Source organism: Trichomycterus rosablanca, chromosome 19, assembly GCF_030014385.1.
Source record: "Trichomycterus rosablanca isolate fTriRos1 chromosome 19, fTriRos1.hap1, whole genome shotgun sequence".
Lineage (NCBI taxonomy): Eukaryota > Metazoa > Chordata > Actinopteri > Siluriformes > Trichomycteridae > Trichomycterus > Trichomycterus rosablanca.
In genome coordinates, this window is record NC_086006.1 from 29,001,899 (window position 1) to 29,022,896 (window position 20,998).

Sequence of the window (20,998 nt, forward strand, 5' to 3'; positions counted from 1 at the left end):
TCTGTAAAAGCATCCTAAAGGTGCACAGACACACCACCAACACACACCAACACACCACTAACACACACACCAACACACACACACACACCACGAACACACACCACGAACACACACCACTAACACACACCACTAACACACACCACTAACACACCACGAACAATGCGTGCAGGGCAGAATTAGGCCGATTTCCACTAATTATCAACATACAGAGAAGAGCATCAACTTCTGGAACCATCTAAATGAGAGCGACCCCCAAACTTATCATTATAAAGCCCTGAAACACCAAGAGCTGAGCAAACATACCAGTCCCCTCATCCAACTGGTCCTGAGTCACTGCACCCATACACCACTAACACACACCCATACACCACTAACACACACCCATACACCACTAACACACACCGATACACCACTAACACACACAGATACACCACTAACACACACCCATACACCACTAACACACACAGATACACCACTAACACACACAGATACACCACTAACACACACCGATACACCACTAACACACACAGATACACCACTAACACACACAGATACACCACTAACACACACCCATACACCACTAACACACACAGATACACCACTAACACACACAGATACACCACTAACACACACAGATACACCACTAACACACACAGATACACCACTAACACACACAGATACACCACTAACACACACAGATACACCACTAACACACACAGATACACCACTAACACACGCCGACACACCACTAACACACACTAACACAATAAAGACTCAGGAACAAGAGAAATCTGTAAACCCAATTAGAATAAACCAAATTACACAAAAACTCAGAACTAAATATCTGAATTATTGGGAAACTGAAACTAAAACTCAAAGTAAAATGCAGTTATTTATTATTTGTTGTTATTTATTATTTGTTGTTATTTGTTATTTGGCCCTAAACAGACACTACAGTGCAGCAGATTATCTGAGCACAGTATTTATCCCTACATTATGAAACACCCTGACGAGGTACAGACTGAGCACACACGACCTGGCCGTGGAGATGTTCTTCTCTTGAATGAAATTTTGTACACTGCAACCATCAAACATCTCGAACCATCAAACCAGCCATGAGGAAGCACATGCACACCACCCACCCACGGTCCAGGGTCCAGCTCAGAGAGAAGAACATGCAGAGAGGGCGGGGTAAGGGGTAGGGTAGAGCGAGTGAGGGGTTAAAGGTTAGGGGTCAGGCAGAGATGGGTACACACCTTGGCATTAATATAGGGGTCAAACGGGCCACAGCGTTTGAACTCTCTGTGGTCCAGAGTCTGGGGAGGAACAGAACAGCATGGAGATGCATTCAGTGTTCTCTCACACACACACACACACACACACACACACACACACACAGGGCTGCAACATATAATGTATTAAACTAAAGCTGATGTCAGGACTGATTCTTTAATCTCTGATCTTGTGTTTAATGTCTGAACATCCTGCAGTACTGTCACTTACACTGATGAGCCAAAACATTAGGACCACCCTCCCAAAAATAGTGCATGTGAGGGATCTATCAGGTGTCCCAATACTTTTGATCACATAGTGTACTTCAGTAGAGTGTGTTTTATATATTAGAATAAATGAAGGCCTGGTTGCAGCCCTGCTTCACACGTGCAGGGTTATAAAGAATAAACGTGATGGCGTGATGGATGAGCTACAGATCCACTACACAGAAGGAAACGACTGAAAATAAAATGAATTTATAGTGATGAGCTTAAAATGAAGCAGCCCAGCTGGGATGTACCCGCTTCCCCTGTGCACTCTGGAGACCTCTGCTGGTTGAGGATGGGTGCAGGTTAGTTCACGCCTCCTCCTGCTGTGATAATAAACTAATTGACCAATTACAGACTCATCATTCATTTCATTTTGGTTGGTTCCAAGAAAAACAAGTCAGGAGAAATAATAATGAATAAGAAATAATAATGAATAAGAAATAATAATGAGGGGGAGTTAATGATGCACATCATCATCATCATCATCATCATCATCATCATCATCGTGCTAATGTTTATCATGCACCCAACACACCGCGTCTCACTCAGTGCTGCAGAGACACGTACAGACGAGATCTTCACCCTGAACCATCCACTCATCAGAGAGAACCACTGATCTGATCTGGTCCTGCAGAGCCTGGAATCATCACTAACGTAACCCCCACCCCATAGAACACCTGAGACCAGAACCACAAACCACACAACACACCGCCTCAAAACTGAAGTGGTGAGAATGAGGATGAATAATGAGGATGAATAATGAGGATGAGGATGAATAATGAGGATGAGGATGAATAATGAGGATGAATAATGAGGATGAGGATGAATAATGAGGATGAATAATGAGGATGAGGATGAATAATGAGGATGAATAATGAGGATGAATAATGAGGATGAATAATGAGGATGAGGATGAATAATGAGGATGAGGATGAATGATGAGGATGAATAATGAGGATGAATAATGATGATGAAGCGGTGAGGATGAAGCAGTGAATAATGAGCTCAGCGCTGACCTTGAACCAATCAGACGGCTCAGAAAGAACCACAGTCAAGGTTAAGCCTATTTCTGACCTGGTTATCCTGTAGGATCAGGCTGTATTATAAAGTTTTGGGACGGGCGCTATTTGAACCCCCTCAGGTGTTAAACGGGGGCGGAGTTACAGCACAGTGACTCTCCCCACACAGACCGTGGTTAGAGAGAGCAGAGACGGGCGTGGCCGTGTACCTGCTCGTTGAGTTTGGGGTAGGACGGGCCCTTGTGGATGAGCATCCTGACGATGCGCTGATCCCCCTTCCAGGCGGCGAGGTGCAGCGGGTAACAGCCCTTATTATCCGCCATGTTGGTGAGGGCGTCGTTCTTCAGCAGCAGCTCCACCACCTCACTGAGGGAGACAAAAGTATACGGACACGCTCACAACAGAGGAACATACACCGCCCCATCAGCCCCTAACCCCCCCACTGAGGGGTGCCGGACGTACCTGTGGCCGTTGAGCGCGGCGTGGTGTAGAGGCGTGTACCCGTTACTGTCCACACAGTTTATATTGGGAACCCTCCAGATACTGCAGGAACACACAGAGAACACTATCATACACCAAGAGAACGGCACAACGGTTAAAACTATCCTCAATTACCATCAATTCTGTTTTAATTTGGACGTCCTCGGTTCCCCTGTGCACTCTGGCGACCTCTGCTGAACGTACGAGGAGAATCACAGGCTAGCACGCACCTCATACGTCATGTGATTCAGCAAGTATGAAGGACCACGCTACTCTCTTCATATTCCTCCACCACTCGTGGAACTTCAGACTGTGTAGGGAGTCGTGAGTGATGACAGGGAGTCGGTCTCTGTGCAGACCCCCACAGTTCCACTACACCAAACTCATCAAAGCACAGAAGTACAGTCTTGCTGGAAGAGGAGAGGTCCTTCCCTAAACTGTACCTGCCTGCACAACTGGAACTTCAGTCTGTAGGGAGCTGTGAGCGACGCTTCATCACAAGACGTCCCGAATGAGGGGATTCGACCCACTGAAGTTCCTTTACTATATACAGAGGTCATGTGATCAGTGTGTAGGGAACACAAGGGCGCTGTGTAGGGACCCTGTGGATTGGAACACAGCTCAGATCTGTGTGTGTGGGTGTCACAGGTGGGCGTGGTGAGTCCCCACCCACAGTGGACTGAGGAGGGACGACACAGAGGGCGTGTAGGTGTTTGGGTCGTGACCCCGCACCTGTACCCCGCGCTGGTGTTTATATCTGAGCTGTAACGAGGCCGTGTGGAATCTAACAGATTCACTGTGAATGACAAGAATTCGTGTCTATTTACCCAGAATGCCCTTCCTGTACCCCACCCACACCCCTCTCTCCTGGCTGTGGTCAGCAGGTTGGTATCAGATGAAGGATCTCAGCGCTCGGTGTTCTGGAGCTTCTCTGCTGAGCTCCACAGAAACACGTCTGCACCGCGGCTAAAGCGCCTGAGCCAGCAAACGTCCCACAGACGTCCAAAAGTAGCAGAGCTAGCACACACGTGCGCGCGGAACGTTCTCCAGGGCTAAGCAGGAACCGCTTAAAGAGGAGGAGGAGGAGGAGCAGGAAACGCCACCTCAGACGTGGAGCTGTGAAAACAGCAGGTGGCTTCTGGAAGCAGGAAAGAACAAACGATGGAATTTAACAGCGAAGCACATGAGAACACTGAGCAGGAACCATCAAAAACCATCAGGAACCACCAGGAACCATCAGGAACCACCAGGAACCAGCAAGAACCATCAATCAGAATACTTTATTGATCCCAGAGGGAAATTGCAGTTCTTACAGTAGCACCCACTTATGTAGAAGAATAAACACTCTACTAGCTAAAAACTCAAAAGGAAAAAAAAGAAGAAAATTTTGCAAATAGAATTAAAAAAGTTATTTACACGTAATTAAATAATTAAATGCTTGCATTATTATTATTGCACATAACATTCTCTAATTTCCTTCAGGATCAATAAAGTATCTATCTACAAAAATTGCACTGAATATTGCACAGGTGAACCATAGTGTCACACATTAAGGGAGGAATTGTAGAGTTTGATGGCCACAGGTAGAAAAGATTTCCTGTAGTGCTCTGTGGTGCATTTTGGTAGGATGAGTCTTGCACTGAATGTGCTCCTGTGTCTCATCACTGTGGCATAACGTGGGTGGGAGCCATTGTTCATAATGACCTGCAGCTTAGACAGCATCCTCCTCTCCGATACTGCAGTGAGAGAGTCCAGCTCCACACCCACGACATCACCGGCCTTGCGGATCAATCTGTTGAGTCTGTTGGCATCTGCCACCCTCAGCCTGCTTCCCCAGCATGCAACAGCATAGAGGATAGCACTCGCTACTCGGCAGATGTCGAAGGACCTCGGGCGCCTCAAAAAATAGAGCCGACTTTGACCCTTCCTGTAGAGGGCATCAGTGTTTAGCCCAGTCCAGTTTATTATCAATGTGCACTCCCAGATATTTGTAGTCCTCCACAATGTCCACACTGACCCCCCTGATGGACACAGGGGTCACCGGTGCCTTGTCCCTCCTCAGGTCCACCACCAGTTCCTTTGTATTTGTCAAATTGAGCTGCAGGTGGTTCAGCTCGCACCATGTGACAAAGTCCTTCACCGTTGCCCTGTACTCATCCTCATCATCCCTTCTGATGCATCCAACTATTGCAGAGTCATCAGAAAACTTCTGTAGATGACAGTTCTCTGTGCAGTAGCTGAAGTCCATGGTGTAGATGGTAAAGAGGAAGGGAGAGAGGACCGTTCCCTGTGGAGCTCCAGTGTTGCTGATCTCTCTATCTGACACACAGTGCTGCAGGTGTACATACTGTGGTCTGCCAGTTAGGTAATCAGCAATCCAGGACACGAGGGGGCGTCTACCTGCATCACTGTCAGTTTGTCACCCAGAAGAGCCGGCCGAATGGTGTTGAATGCACTGGAGAAGTCAAAAAACATGACCCTCACAGTGCTGGCTGGCTTGTCCAGATGAGCGTAGGCTCGGTTGAGCAGGTAGATGATGGCATCCTCTACTCAAGAACCACTAGGAACCATCAAGAACTAACACAAACCAGCAAGAACCATCAGGTACCACAAAGAACCACCAGGAACCAGCACAAACCACCAAGAATCATCAAGAACCAGTAAGAACCAGTAAGAACCATCAAGAAATAAATAAAAAGAATCTAAAAAACTCATCAGATCAGAAGTGCCACAGTAAGAACAGGAAGTGTTGAACTAAATAACCAACTAACCGTAACTCTAACCATGACTACCACTTCCTGTCTGATGAGTGGAAGTGGGTAGAGAGAACCACACACTAGAACCAGGATCAGGCGCACCCTGTGGTGTCTCCATTCCAAGATGAAGCTCCTTCTGTGTCCTCCCAATTCTCCAGATCTGAACATGACTGGAGCTTTATATAGAGCTCTGGAGTGCAGACTGTGAGGTAGCTCTTCACCTCCTACATCTCATTAAAGAAGAGAAGATGTGAGAACGTCCTGAGAGGAAACCAGTGGAACATCTCATCAGCTCCTCCAGATTTACTCTGCACTACAGGGTTTCCATTATTCTGTCCACTAACAGCAGAAGGTGCAGACGTTCCACTGATGTTCTGATGCTGGTGTTAGAGGAGGAACCGTGGTGTGTGAGATGTTTGTGGACCAGGCTGGTGTGAGATACATTCCTCACAGTGTTTCAGTTCTGCTCTTACACAACAGATCTGAACAGGTCTGAACATGAAGCTGTTACACTCAGCACAGGAGGAAACACCACCAAACCAAAACAAACCAAAACAAACACATTCCTCCTCTGTTCGGGCATGTAGAGAAACAGATGGACTACAGTCAGTAATTGTAGAACTACAAAGTGCTTCTATATGGTAAGTGGAGCTGATAACATGGACAGTGAGGAGGTGGTTTTAATGTTATGCCTGATCGGTGTATATAAACATTTATTTTAATCACTTTAGTTGTTCTAAGATTGTAAACCAGCTATGAGATAAAGTATAATGATATAATGATATTGTGATATTGTGATATATCAGATGCAGTAAAAATATCGATCTACTATCATTAGTGGTGGAATCATGAACATCATCACCGTCGTTGTAAAACATTATTTAGTAAATACTGAAAATATTGATGAATTTATATTTAAAGATCAGTTAGTAATGGTGTATCAGGTTCTCCTCTCATTACTCTGCACACAGGTGAGATTACTGATTTGATCATTTCATTTGACAGCATAAAAAATATCACAGTGTAACCCAATCCATCATCACCCCCCCCACCCCCCCTCTCCCCACCCCTCTCCCCACCCCACCACCCCTCTCCCCGGGAGGACTGAGGTACAGGAGCACTGAGGTACAGGAGCACTGAGGTACAGGAACACTGAGGTACAGGAGCACTGAGGTACAGGAACACTGAGGTACAGGAGGAACACTGAGGTACAGGAGGAACACTGAGGTACAGGAGCACTGAGGTGCAGGAGGAACACTGAGGTACAGGAGGAACACTGAGGTGCAGGAGGAACACTGAGGTGCAGGAGGAACACTGAGGTACAGGAGGAACACTGAGGTACAGGAGGAACACTGAGGTACAGGAGGAACACTGAGGTGCAGGGGGAACACTGAGGTGCAGGGGGAACACTGAGGTGGTACAGGAGGAACACTGAGGTACAGGAGCACTGAGGTACAGGAGGAACACTGAGGTGCAGGAGGAACACTGAGGTACAGGAGGAACACTGAGGTACAGGAGGAACACTGAGGTACAGGAGGAACACTGAGGTGCAGGAGGAACACTGAGGTACAGGAGGAACACTGAGGTACAGGAGGAACACTGAGGTGCAGGGGGAACACTGAGGTGCAGGGGGAACACTGAGGTGGTACAGGAGGAACACTGAGGTACAGGAGGAACACTGAGGTACAGGAGGAACACTGAGGTGCAGGGGGAACACTGAGGTGCAGGGGGAACACTGAGGTGGTACAGGAGGAACACTGAGGTACAGGAGCACTGAGGTACAGGAGGAACACTGAGGTGCAGGAGGAACACTGAGGTACAGGAGGAACACTGAGGTACAGGAGGAACACTGAGGTACAGGAGCACTGAGGTACAGGAGGAACACTGAGGTACAGGAGGAACACTGAGGTACAGGAGCACTGAGGTACAGGAGGAACACTGAGGTACAGGAACACTGAGGTACAGGAGGAACACTGAGGTACAGGAGGAACACTGAGGTACAGGAGCACTGAGGTACAGGAGGAACACTGAGGTACAGGAGGAACACTGAGGTACAGGAGGAACACTGAGGTACAGGAGGAACACTGAGGTACAGGAACACTGAGGTACAGGAGGAACACTGAGGTACAGGAGGAACACTGAGGTACAGGAGGAACACTGAGGTACAGGAGGAACACTGAGGTACAGGAGGACTGAGGTACAGGAGGAACACTGAGGTACAGGAGCACTGAGGTACAGGAGGAACACTGAGGTACAGGAGCACTGAGGTACAGGAGCACTGAGGTACAGGAACACTGAGGTACAGGAGGAACACTGAGGTACAGGAGGAACACTGAGGTACAGGAGGAACACTGAGGTACAGGAGGAACACTGAGGTGCAGGAGGAACACTGAGGTACAGGAGCACTGAGGTACAGGAGGAACACTGAGGTGCAGGAGGAACACTGAGGTACAGGAGGAACACTGAGGTACAGGAGGAACACTGAGGTACAGGAGGAACACTGAGGTACAGGAGGACTGAGGTACAGGAGGAACACTGAGGTACAGGAGCACTGAGGTACAGGAGGAACACTGAGGTACAGGAGCACTGAGGTACAGGAGCACTGAGGTACAGGAACACTGAGGTACAGGAGCACTGAGGTACAGGAACACTGAGGTACAGGAGGAACACTGAGGTACAGGAGGAACACTGAGGTACAGGAGCACTGAGGTGCAGGAGGAACACTGAGGTACAGGAGGAACACTGAGGTGCAGGAGGAACACTGAGGTGCAGGAGGAACACTGAGGTACAGGAGGAACACTGAGGTACAGGAGGAACACTGAGGTACAGGAGGAACACTGAGGTGCAGGGGGAACACTGAGGTGCAGGGGGAACACTGAGGTGGTACAGGAGGAACACTGAGGTACAGGAGCACTGAGGTACAGGAGGAACACTGAGGTGCAGGAGGAACACTGAGGTACAGGAGGAACACTGAGGTACAGGAGGAACACTGAGGTACAGGAGCACTGAGGTACAGGAGGAACACTGAGGTACAGGAGGAACACTGAGGTACAGGAGCACTGAGGTACAGGAGGAACACTGAGGTACAGGAACACTGAGGTACAGGAGGACTGAGGTACAGGAGGAACACTGAGGTACAGGAGGAACACTGAGGTACAGGAGCACTGAGGTACAGGAGGAACACTGAGGTACAGGAGGAACACTGAGGTACAGGAGGAACACTGAGGTACAGGAGGAACACTGAGGTACAGGAGGAACACTGAGGTACAGGAACACTGAGGTACAGGAGGAACACTGAGGTACAGGAGGAACACTGAGGTACAGGAGGAACACTGAGGTACAGGAGGAACACTGAGGTACAGGAGGACTGAGGTACAGGAGGAACACTGAGGTACAGGAGCACTGAGGTACAGGAGGAACACTGAGGTACAGGAGCACTGAGGTACAGGAGCACTGAGGTACAGGAACACTGAGGTACAGGAGGAACACTGAGGTACAGGAGGAACACTGAGGTACAGGAGGAACACTGAGGTACAGGAGGAACACTGAGGTGCAGGAGGAACACTGAGGTACAGGAGCACTGAGGTGCAGGAGGAACACTGAGGTGCAGGAGGAACACTGAGGTACAGGAGGAACACTGAGGTACAGGAGGAACACTGAGGTACAGGAGGAACACTGAGGTACAGGAGGAACACTGAGGTACAGGAGGAACACTGAGGTACAGGAGGAACACTGAGGTACAGGAGGACTGAGGTACAGGAGGAACACTGAGGTACAGGAGCACTGAGGTACAGGAGGAACACTGAGGTACAGGAGCACTGAGGTACAGGAGCACTGAGGTACAGGAACACTGAGGTACAGGAGGAACACTGAGGTACAGGAGGAACACTGAGGTACAGGAGGAACACTGAGGTGCAGGAGGAACACTGAGGTACAGGAGGAACACTGAGGTACAGGAGGAACACTGAGGTACAGGAGGAACACTGAGGTACAGGAGCACTGAGGTGCAGGAGGAACACTGAGGTGCAGGAGGAACACTGAGGTACAGGAGGAACACTGAGGTACAGGAGGAACACTGAGGTACAGGAACACTGAGGTACAGGAGGAACACTGAGGTACAGGAGGAACACTGAGGTACAGGAGGAACACTGAGGTACAGGAGGAACACTGAGGTACAGGAGGAACACTGAGGTACAGGAGGAACACTGAGGTACAGGAGGACTGAGGTACAGGAGGAACACTGAGGTACAGGAACACTGAGGTACAGGAGGAACACTGAGGTACAGGAGGAACACTGAGGTACAGGAGGAACACTGAGGTACAGGAGGAACACTGAGGTACAGGAGCACTGAGGTACAGGAGGAACACTGAGGTACAGGAGCACTGAGGTACAGGAGCACTGAGGTACAGGAACACTGAGGTACAGGAGGAACACTGAGGTACAGGAGGAACACTGAGGTACAGGAGCACTGAGGTACAGGAGGAACACTGAGGTACAGGAGGAACACTGAGGTACAGGAGCACTGAGGTACAGGAGGAACACTGAGGTACAGGAGCACTGAGGTACAGGAGGAACACTGAGGTACAGGAACACTGAGGTACAGGAGGAACACTGAGGTACAGGAGGAACACTGAGGTACAGGAGCACTGAGGTACAGGAACACTGAGGTACAGGAGGAACACTGAGGTACAGGAGGAACACTGAGGTACAGGAGCACTGAGGTACAGGAGGAACACTGAGGTACAGGAGCACTGAGGTACAGGAGGAACACTGAGGTACAGGAGGAACACTGAGGTACAGGAGGAACACTGAGGTACAGGAACACTGAGGTACAGGAACACTGAGGTACAGGAGGAACACTGAGGTACAGGAGCACTGAGGTACAGGAACACTGAGGTACAGGAGGAACACTGAGGTACAGGAACACTGAGGTACAGGAACACTGAGGTACAGGAGGAACACTGAGGTACAGGAGGAACACTGAGGTACAGGAGCACTGAGGTGCAGGAGGAACACTGAGGTACAGGAGGAACACTGAGGTACAGGGGGAACACTGAGGTGCAGGAGGAACACTGAGGTACAGGAGGAACACTGAGGTACAGGAGGAACACTGAGGTGCAGGAGGAACACTGAGGTACAGGAGGAACACTGAGGTACAGGAGGAACACTGAGGTGCAGGAGGAACACTGAGGTGCAGGAGGAACACTGAGGTGCAGGAGGAACACTAAGGTGCAGGAGGAACACTGAGGTACAGGAGGAACACTGAGGTACAGGAGGAACACTGAGGTGCAGGAGGAACACTGAGGTACAGGAGGAACACTGAGGTACAGGAGGAACACTGAGGTACAGGAGGAACACTGAGGTACAGGAGGAACACTGAGGTACAGGAGCACTGAGGTACAGGAGGAACACTGAGGTACAGGAGGAACACTGAGGTACAGGAGGACTGAGGTACAGGAGGAACACTGAGGTACAGGAGGAACACTGAGGTACAGGAGCACTGAGGTACAGGAGGAACACTGAGGTACAGGAGGAACACTGAGGTACAGGAGGAACACTGAGGTACAGGAACACTGAGGTACAGGAACACTGAGGTACAGGAGGGCTGAGGTACAGGAGGAACACTGAGGTACAGGAGGAACACTGAGGTACAGGAGGAACACTGAGGTACAGGAGGAACACTGAGGTACAGGAGGACTGAGGTACAGGAGGAACACTGAGGTACAGGAGCACTGAGGTACAGGAGGAACACTGAGGTACAGGAGCACTGAGGTACAGGAGCACTGAGGTACAGGAACACTGAGGTACAGGAGGAACACTGAGGTACAGGAGGAACACTGAGGTACAGGAGGAACACTGAGGTGCAGGAGGAACACTGAGGTGCAGGAGGAACACTGAGGTACAGGAGGAACACTGAGGTGCAGGAGGAACACTGAGGTGCAGGAGGAACACTGAGGTACAGGAGGAACACTGAGGTACAGGAGGAACACTGAGGTACAGGAGCACTGAGGTACAGGAGGAACACTGAGGTACAGGAACACTGAGGTACAGGAGGAACACTGAGGTACAGGAGGAACACTGAGGTACAGGAGCACTGAGGTACAGGAACACTGAGGTACAGGAGGAACACTGAGGTACAGGAGGAACACTGAGGTACAGGAGCACTGAGGTACAGGAGGAACACTGAGGTACAGGAGGAACACTGAGGTACAGGAGGAACACTGAGGTACAGGAGCACTGAGATACAGGAGCACTGAGGTACAGGAACACTGAGGTACAGGAGGAACACTGAGGTACAGGAGGAACACTGAGGTACAGGAGCACTGAGGTACAGGAGGAACACTGAGGTACAGGAGGAACACTGAGGTACAGGAGCACTGAGGTACAGGAGCACTGAGGTACAGGAACACTGAGGTACAGGAACACTGAGGTACAGGAACACTGAGGTACAGGAGGAACACTGAGGTACAGGAGCACTGAGGTACAGGAGGAACACTGAGGTACAGGAGCACTGAGGTACAGGAACACTGAGGTACAGGAGGAACACTGAGGTACAGGAACACTGAGGTACAGGAACACTGAGGTACAGGAGGAACACTGAGGTACAGGAGCACTGAGGTGCAGGAGGAACACTGAGGTACAGGAGGAACACTGAGGTACAGGGGGAACACTGAGGTGCAGGAGGAACACTGAGGTACAGGAGGAACACTGAGGTACAGGAGGAACACTGAGGTGCAGGAGGAACACTGAGGTACAGGAGGAACACTGAGGTACAGGAGGAACACTGAGGTGCAGGAGGAACACTGAGGTGCAGGAGGAACACTGAGGTACAGGAGGAACACTGAGGTGCAGGAGGAACACTAAGGTGCAGGAGGAACACTGAGGTACAGGAGGAACACTGAGGTACAGGAGGAACACTGAGGTGCAGGAGGAACACTGAGGTACAGGAGGAACACTGAGGTACAGGAGGAACACTGAGGTACAGGAGGAACACTGAGGTACAGGAGGAACACTGAGGTACAGGAGCACTGAGGTACAGGAGGAACACTGAGGTACAGGAGGAACACTGAGGTACAGGAGGAACACTGAGGTACAGGAGGAACACTGAGGTACAGGAGGACTGAGGTACAGGAGGAACACTGAGGTACAGGAGGAACACTGAGGTACAGGAGCACTGAGGTACAGGAGGAACACTGAGGTACAGGAGGAACACTGAGGTACAGGAGGAACACTGAGGTACAGGAACACTGAGGTACAGGAACACTGAGGTACAGGAGGGCTGAGGTACAGGAGGAACACTGAGGTACAGGAGGAACACTGAGGTACAGGAGGACTGAGGTACAGGAGGAACACTGAGGTACAGGAGCACTGAGGTACAGGAGGAACACTGAGGTACAGGAGCACTGAGGTACAGGAGCACTGAGGTACAGGAACACTGAGGTACAGGAGGAACACTGAGGTACAGGAGGAACACTGAGGTACAGGAGGAACACTGAGGTACAGGAGGAACACTGAGGTGCAGGAGGAACACTGAGGTGCAGGAGGAACACTGAGGTACAGGAGGAACACTGAGGTGCAGGAGGAACACTGAGGTGCAGGAGGAACACTGAGGTACAGGAGGAACACTGAGGTACAGGAGGAACACTGAGGTACAGGAGGAACACTGAGGTACAGGAGCACTGAGGTACAGGAGGAACACTGAGGTACAGGAACACTGAGGTACAGGAGGAACACTGAGGTACAGGAGGAACACTGAGGTACAGGAGCACTGAGGTACAGGAACACTGAGGTACAGGAGGAACACTGAGGTACAGGAGGAACACTGAGGTACAGGAGCACTGAGGTACAGGAGGAACACTGAGGTACAGGAGCACTGAGATACAGGAGCACTGAGGTACAGGAACACTGAGGTACAGGAGGAACACTGAGGTACAGGAGGAACACTGAGGTACAGGAGCACTGAGGTACAGGAGGAACACTGAGGTACAGGAGGAACACTGAGGTACAGGAGCACTGAGGTACAGGAACACTGAGGTACAGGAACACTGAGGTACAGGAACACTGAGGTACAGGAGGAACACTGAGGTACAGGAGCACTGAGGTACAGGAACACAGAGGTACAGGAGGAACACTGAGGTACAGGAACACTGAGGTACAGGAGGAACACTGAGGTACAGGAGGAACACTGAGGTACAGGAGGAACACTGAGGTACAGGAACACTGAGGTACAGGAGGAACACTGAGGTACAGGAGGAACACTGAGGTACAGGAGGAACACTGAGGTACAGGAACACTGAGGTACAGGAACACTGAGGTACAGGAGGAACACTGAGGTACAGGAGGAACACTGAGGTACAGGAGGAACACTGAGGTACAGGAACACTGAGGTACAGGAGGAACACTGAGGTACAGGAGGAACACTGAGGTACAGGAGGAACACTGAGGTACAGGAACACTGAGGTACAGGAACACTGAGGTACAGGAGGAACACTGAGGTACAGGAGGAACACTGAGGTACAGGAACACTGAGGAACACTGAGGTACAGGAACACTGAGGAACACTGAGGTACAGGAGGAACACTGAGGTACAGGAGGAACACTGAGGAACAGGAGGAACACTGAGGTACAGGAGGAACACTGAGGTACAGGAGGAACACTGAGGTACAGGAACACTGAGGTACAGGAGGAACACTGAGGTACAGGAGGAACACTGAGGTACAGGAGCACTGAGGTACAGGAGGAACACTGAGGTACAGGAACACTGAGGTACAGGAGGAACACTGAGGTACAGGAGGACTGAGGTACAGGAGGAACACTGAGGTACAGGAGGACTGAGGTACAGGAGGAACACTGAGGTACAGGAGGAACACTGAGGTACAGGAGGACTGAGGTACAGGAACACTGAGGTACAGGAGGACTGAGGTACAGGAGGAACACTGAGGTACAGGAGGAACACTGAGGTACAGGAGGAACACTGAGGTACAGGAGCACTGAGGTACAGGAGGAACACTGAGGTACAGGAACACTGAGGTACAGGAGGAACACTGAGGTACAGGAGGACTGAGGTACAGGAGGAACACTGAGGTACAGGAGGACTGAGGTACAGGAGGAACACTGAGGTACAGGAGGAACACTGAGGTACAGGAGGAACACTGAGGTACAGGAGGACTGAGGTACAGGAACACTGAGGTACAGGAACACTGAGGTACAGGAGGAACACTGAGGTACAGGAGGAACACTGAGGTACAGGAGGACTGAGGTACAGGAGGAACACTGAGGTACAGGAGGAACACTGAGGTACAGGAGGAACACTGAGGTACAGGAGGAACACTGAGGTACAGGAACACTGAGGTACAGGAGGAACACTGAGGTACAGGAACACTGAGGTACAGGAGGAACACTGAGGTACAGGAGGACTGAGGTACAGGAACACTGAGGTACAGGAACACTGAGGTACAGGAGGACTGAGGTGCAGGAACACTGAGGTACAGGAACACTGAGGTACAGGAACACTGAGGTACAGGAACACTGAGGTACAGGAGGAACACTGAGGAACAGGAGGAACACTGAGGAACAGGAGCACTGAGGAACAGGAGCACTGAGGTACAGGAGGAACACTGAGGTACAGGAACACTGAGGTACAGGAGCACTGAGGAACAGGAGCACTGAGGTACAGGAGGAACACTGAGGTACAGGAACACTGAGGTACAGGAGCACTGAGGAACAGGAGCACTGAGGAACAGGCGGAACACTGAGGAACAGGAGCACTGAGGAACAGGAGCACTGAGGTACAGGAGGAACACTGAGGTACAGGAACACTGAGGTACAGGAGCACTGAGGTACAGGAACACTGAGGTACAGGAGGAACACTGAGGAACAGGAGGAACACTGAGGAACAGGAGCACTGAGGAACAGGAACACTGAGGTACAGGAACACTGAGGTACAGGAGGAACACTGAGGAACAGGAGGAACACTGAGGTACAGGAACACTGAGGTACAGGAGCACTGAGGTACAGGAACACTGAGGTACAGGAGGAACACTGAGGAACAGGAGGAACACTGAGGAACAGGAGCACTGAGGAACAGGAACACTGAGGTACAGGAGGAACACTGAGGTACAGGAACACTGAGGTACAGGAACACTGAGGTACAGGAGCACTGAGGAACAGGAGCACTGAGGTACAGGAGGAACACTGAGGTACAGGAACACTGAGGTACAGGAGCACTGAGGTACAGGAGGAACACTGAGGTACAGGAGGAACACTGAGGTACAGGAACACTGAGGTACAGGAGCACTGAGGAACAGGAGCACTGAGGAACAGGAGGAACACTGAGGAACAGGAGCACTGAGGAACAGGAGCACTGAGGTACAGGAGGAACACTGAGGTACAGGAACACTGAGGTACAGGAGCACTGAGGTACAGGAACACTGAGGTACAGGAGGAACACTGAGGAACAGGAGGAACACTGAGGAACAGGAGCACTGAGGAACAGGAACACTGAGGTACAGGAGGAACACTGAGGAACAGGAGGAACACTGAGGTACAGGAACACTGAGGTACAGGAGCACTGAGGTACAGGAACACTGAGGTACAGGAGGAACACTGAGGAACAGGAGGAACACTGAGGAACAGGAGCACTGAGGAACAGGAACACTGAGGTACAGGAGGAACACTGAGGTACAGGAACACTGAGGTACAGGAACACTGAGGTACAGGAGCACTGAGGTACAGGAGCACTGAGGAACAGGAGCACTGAGGTACAGGAGGAACACTGAGGTACAGGAACACTGAGGTACAGGAACACTGAGGTACAGGAACACTGAGGTACAGGAGCACTGAGGTACAGGAGGAACACTGAGGTACAGGAACACTGAGGTACAGGAGCACTGAGGTACAGGAGGAACACTGAGGTACAGGAGGAACACTGAGGTACAGGAACACTGAGGTACAGGAGGAACACTGAGGTACAGGAGCACTGAGGTACAGGAGGACTGAGGTACAGGAGGAACACTGAGGTACAGGAGCACTGAGGTACAGGAGGAACACTGAGGTACAGGAACACTGAGGTACAGGAACACTGAGGTACAGGAGCACTGAGGTACAGGAGGAACACTGAGGTACAGGAGGAACACTGAGGTACAGGAACACTGAGGTACAGGAACACTGAGGTACAGGAGCACTGAGGTACAGGAGGAACACTGAGGTACAGGAGCACTGAGGTACAGGAGCACTGAGGTACAGGAACACTGAGGTACAGGAGGAACACTGAGGAACAGGAGGAACACTGAGGTACAGGAGGACTGAGGTACAGGAGCACTGAGGTACAGGAACACTGAGGTACAGGAGGAACACTGAGGAACAGGAGGAACACTGAGGAACAGGAGCACTGAGGAACAGGAACACTGAGGTACAGGAGGAACACTGAGGAACAGGAGGAACACTGAGGAACAGGAGCACTGAGGAACAGGAACACTGAGGAACAGGAGGAACACTGAGGAACAGGAGGAACACTGAGGAACAGGAGCACTGAGGAACAGGAACACTGAGGTACAGGAGGAACACTGAGGTACAGGAACACTGAGGTACAGGAGGACTGAGGTACAGGAGCACTGAGGTACAGGAGGAACACTGAGGTACAGGAGGAACACTGAGGTACAGGAACACTGAGGTACAGGAGGAACACTGAGGAACAGGAGGAACACTGAGGAACAGGAGCACTGAGGAACAGGAGGAACACTGAGGTACAGGAGGACTGAGGTACAGGAGCACTGAGGTACAGGAGGAACACTGAGGTACAGGAGCACTGAGGTACAGGAGCACTGAGGTACAGGAACACTGAGGTACAGGAGGAACACTGAGGAACAGGAGGAACACTGAGGAACAGGAGCACTGAGGAACAGGAACACTGAGGTACAGGAGGAACACTGAGGTACAGGAACACTGAGGTACAGGAACACTGAGGTACAGGAGGACTGAGGTACAGGAGCACTGAGGTACAGGAGGAACACTGAGGTACAGGAGGAACACTGAGGTACAGGAACACTGAGGTACAGGAACACTGAGGTACAGGAGGAACACTGAGGTACAGGAACACTGAGGTACAGGAGCACTGAGGTACAGGAGCACTGAGGTACAGGAGGAACACTGAGGTACAGGAGGAACACTGAGGTACAGGAACACTGAGGTACAGGAGGAACACTGAGGTACAGGAACACTGAGGTACAGGAACACTGAGGTACAGGAGGAACACTGAGGTACAGGAGGAACACTGAGGTACAGGAGCACTGAGGTACAGGAGCACTGAGGTACAGGAGGAACACTGAGGTACAGGAGCACTGAGGTACAGGAGGAACACTGAGGTACAGGAACACTGAGGTACAGGAACACTGAGGTACAGGAGGAACACTGAGGTACAGGAACACTGAGGTACAGGAGGAACACTGAGGTACAGGAACACTGAGGTACAGGAGGAACACTGAGGTACAGGAACACTGAGGTACAGGAACACTGAGGTACAGGAACACTGAGGTACAGGAACACTGAGGTACAGGAGGAACACTGAGGTACAGGAACACTGAGGTACAGGAACACTGAGGTACAGGAGGAACACTGAGGTACAGGAACACTGAGGTACAGGAGGAACACTGAGGTACAGGAACACTGAGGTACAGGAACACTGAGGTACAGGAGGAACACTGAGGTACAGGAACACTGAGGTACAGGAGGAACACTGAGGTACAGGAACACTGAGGTACAGGAGGAACACTGAGGTACAGGAGGAACACTGAGGTACAGGAACACTGAGGTACAGGAACACTGAGGTACAGGAACACTGAGGTACAGGAGGAACACTGAGGTACAGGAACACTGAGGTACAGGAGGAACACTGAGGTACAGGAACACTGAGGTACAGGAACACTGAGGTACAGGAGGAACACTGAGGTACAGGAACACTGAGGTACAGGAGGAACACTGAGGTACAGGAGGAACACTGAGGTACAGGAACACTGAGGTACAGGAACACTGAGGTACAGGAACACTGAGGTACAGGAGGAACACTGAGGTACAGGAACACTGAGGTGCGGTTACTGTTTACATACTAGGAAGTAGATTGGAATCGCGGTTTGGGACGCAGCCCAATGTAAACTTTTGGGATTCAGATTTAAGTTGTGAATCCAAACAGATAAAAACACAAAAACAATCAACAGTTTCAGCGCTTCTAACCATAAACACGCGGAGAAAAGAAGCGAATTTATCCTGAACTTTTATCTGATGATCAAAACAATCCTGTCAGTAAAGGAAGGAATGATTAGCCGTTAGCCGCTCCCTGATTTTAGCCACATGCTAATCCCTCATTCCCACCTGAGTAAGCTCGAGAGCGGGTGAGGACTGGCTCCGTGTCCGCCCTGTCCCGCTCCTCCTCCGGATCCTCCCGTCGATCTCCTCCCGCTCAGCAGCTTCTCGACGGCGGATACATTCCCGGTGCGGGCCGCCTCCAGCAGCTCCTGCTCCCTCCCCATGTTCGCCCCGCTCGGACTCACCACCCGGGGGGAACAAGATTAATCCAGCAGCGCCTCCGCCCGCGTCTCCGCCCCACCGAACCCCGACAACACAGCGCGGATCTCCCGGTTACTGAACCCGCTCTGAGGCGCTCCGATCCGGGGAAACTTTCCTCCCTTTCACCGCTACACACACTTCCTCCGTCCGATTCCCACACGTCACTTCCTACCCAGTACTTCCAGTCTGTGGCTGCATCCCAAATTCCCACCAAAGTGCCCTACAGAGGGAACTGCAGAGGGAACTGCAGAGGGAACTGCACAAGACCTTACAGATTAGCCCATTAAAGGAACCATAGAGTGCACTAAAGAGGAACTACATAAGGAACTAAATTAGGTACTACTGTAACTGGGCGGGTCAGTATAGAGTCTCAGGAGGCATTTCTTGATGCAGCGGTGGACTGTGTTAGGTGATAATGGTTTTCTGAAGTACTCCCGAGCTTTTCCTCCCGAGTGTTTCTCATGACTTGCTGTCTGAGAGCTCAAAGGTAGTTGTAGCCTACCGGGTCTAGCAATCGAAAGGTCGCTGGTTCAAGCCCCACCACTGCCAGGTTGCCACTGTTGGGCCCTTGAGCAAGGCCCGTAACCCTCAATTGCTAAGACAATATACTGTCACAGTACTTTAAATCACTTTATATAAAAGTGTCTGCTACTTGCAGAAAATGTAAATGTCTCAAACAGTCGGCAGTGGTTTCCAGATTTGATCTACACAGACTGAGATCTCTCCAGATTCTCAAAATTATTTCACAATATCATGTACAGTAGATGGTGAAAGACTAAATTATTTGTAATCTTGCATTGAGAAATTATTTTAGCTGAGTAATGATTCTCTCCTGAAGTTTGGAACACAGTAGTGAGCCACGCCCCATCATTATTGGCACAAACACAGATCTGATCAGAGATCACTTTCCCATCATGTAGCCCAGTTCAAGACTTTTCCTTTTGATCTGGAATTCAGAGTTTGATTCTGATATCAGTGATTATTATTAACATGATAAAGAATTACACACACCAGCTCCTTCATTATTATAATAATAAATAAACGTTATTAAACATTTGTAAACATTTTCATTTTAAACTCCAAACATAAGAGACAAGCAGGAATAAATCAGACGATCATTCTACATCCTCATTCACAGCATTTAGCAGAAGTTCTTATGTTTCCCTCAGTAAATATTTCCTCCTCACTGATGTACAGATACACAACAGTGGAAGAACACAAATCTTCAACCACCTGAATGATGCTACAGAGAGGAAACATAACGCTATTATGAGGGATGGATCAAGACAAGTCAGACAAATATAAACGATATTTACACCGATATTGTTTTAATGTGTAAATGTTATCAAAAATAATAATATAAGAAGCATTGATAGTTACATTCTTTTTTTTATTTAACTATATTACTGTTATCGATCTTAGTATTATTATTGCTTATTATTAACGCTGTAATTGTATCTCTGATGTTACTGGATATTTATTTTTGTACATTTGGTGACATTATTCTACACACTAGTGTTTATAAGTCTTTGTTTTTTTTAAATCGCGCTTTAAATCTGGGCTTTTATTTTGTAATGTGGTATTAATCTCTCGAAGTCTTTTAATTTGTTAGTGTTGTTGTTTGCTTTCTTCATACTTCAC

The 20,998-nt window shown here is 49.9% G+C and overlaps 1 protein-coding gene across 1 annotated transcript in view; it reads right to left on the minus strand.

Moving 5' to 3' along the window:
- Window positions 1–19,496, minus strand: part of LOC134333125 (ankyrin repeat and SAM domain-containing protein 1A) — a 48,750-nt gene extending 29,254 nt beyond the window's left edge. Inside the window, exons 1-3 of the mRNA XM_063014969.1 lie at window positions 19,163–19,496; window positions 3,023–3,103; window positions 2,770–2,926 (exon numbers count right to left, since the gene is read on the minus strand). Of these exons, the coding sequence (XP_062871039.1) occupies window positions 2,770–2,926; window positions 3,023–3,103; window positions 19,163–19,320 (396 nt within the window). The 5' untranslated portion in view covers window positions 19,321–19,496. The remainder of the gene's footprint in view (window positions 1–2,769; window positions 2,927–3,022; window positions 3,104–19,162) is intronic.
- Between the last annotated feature and the right edge of the window lie 1,502 nt (window positions 19,497–20,998).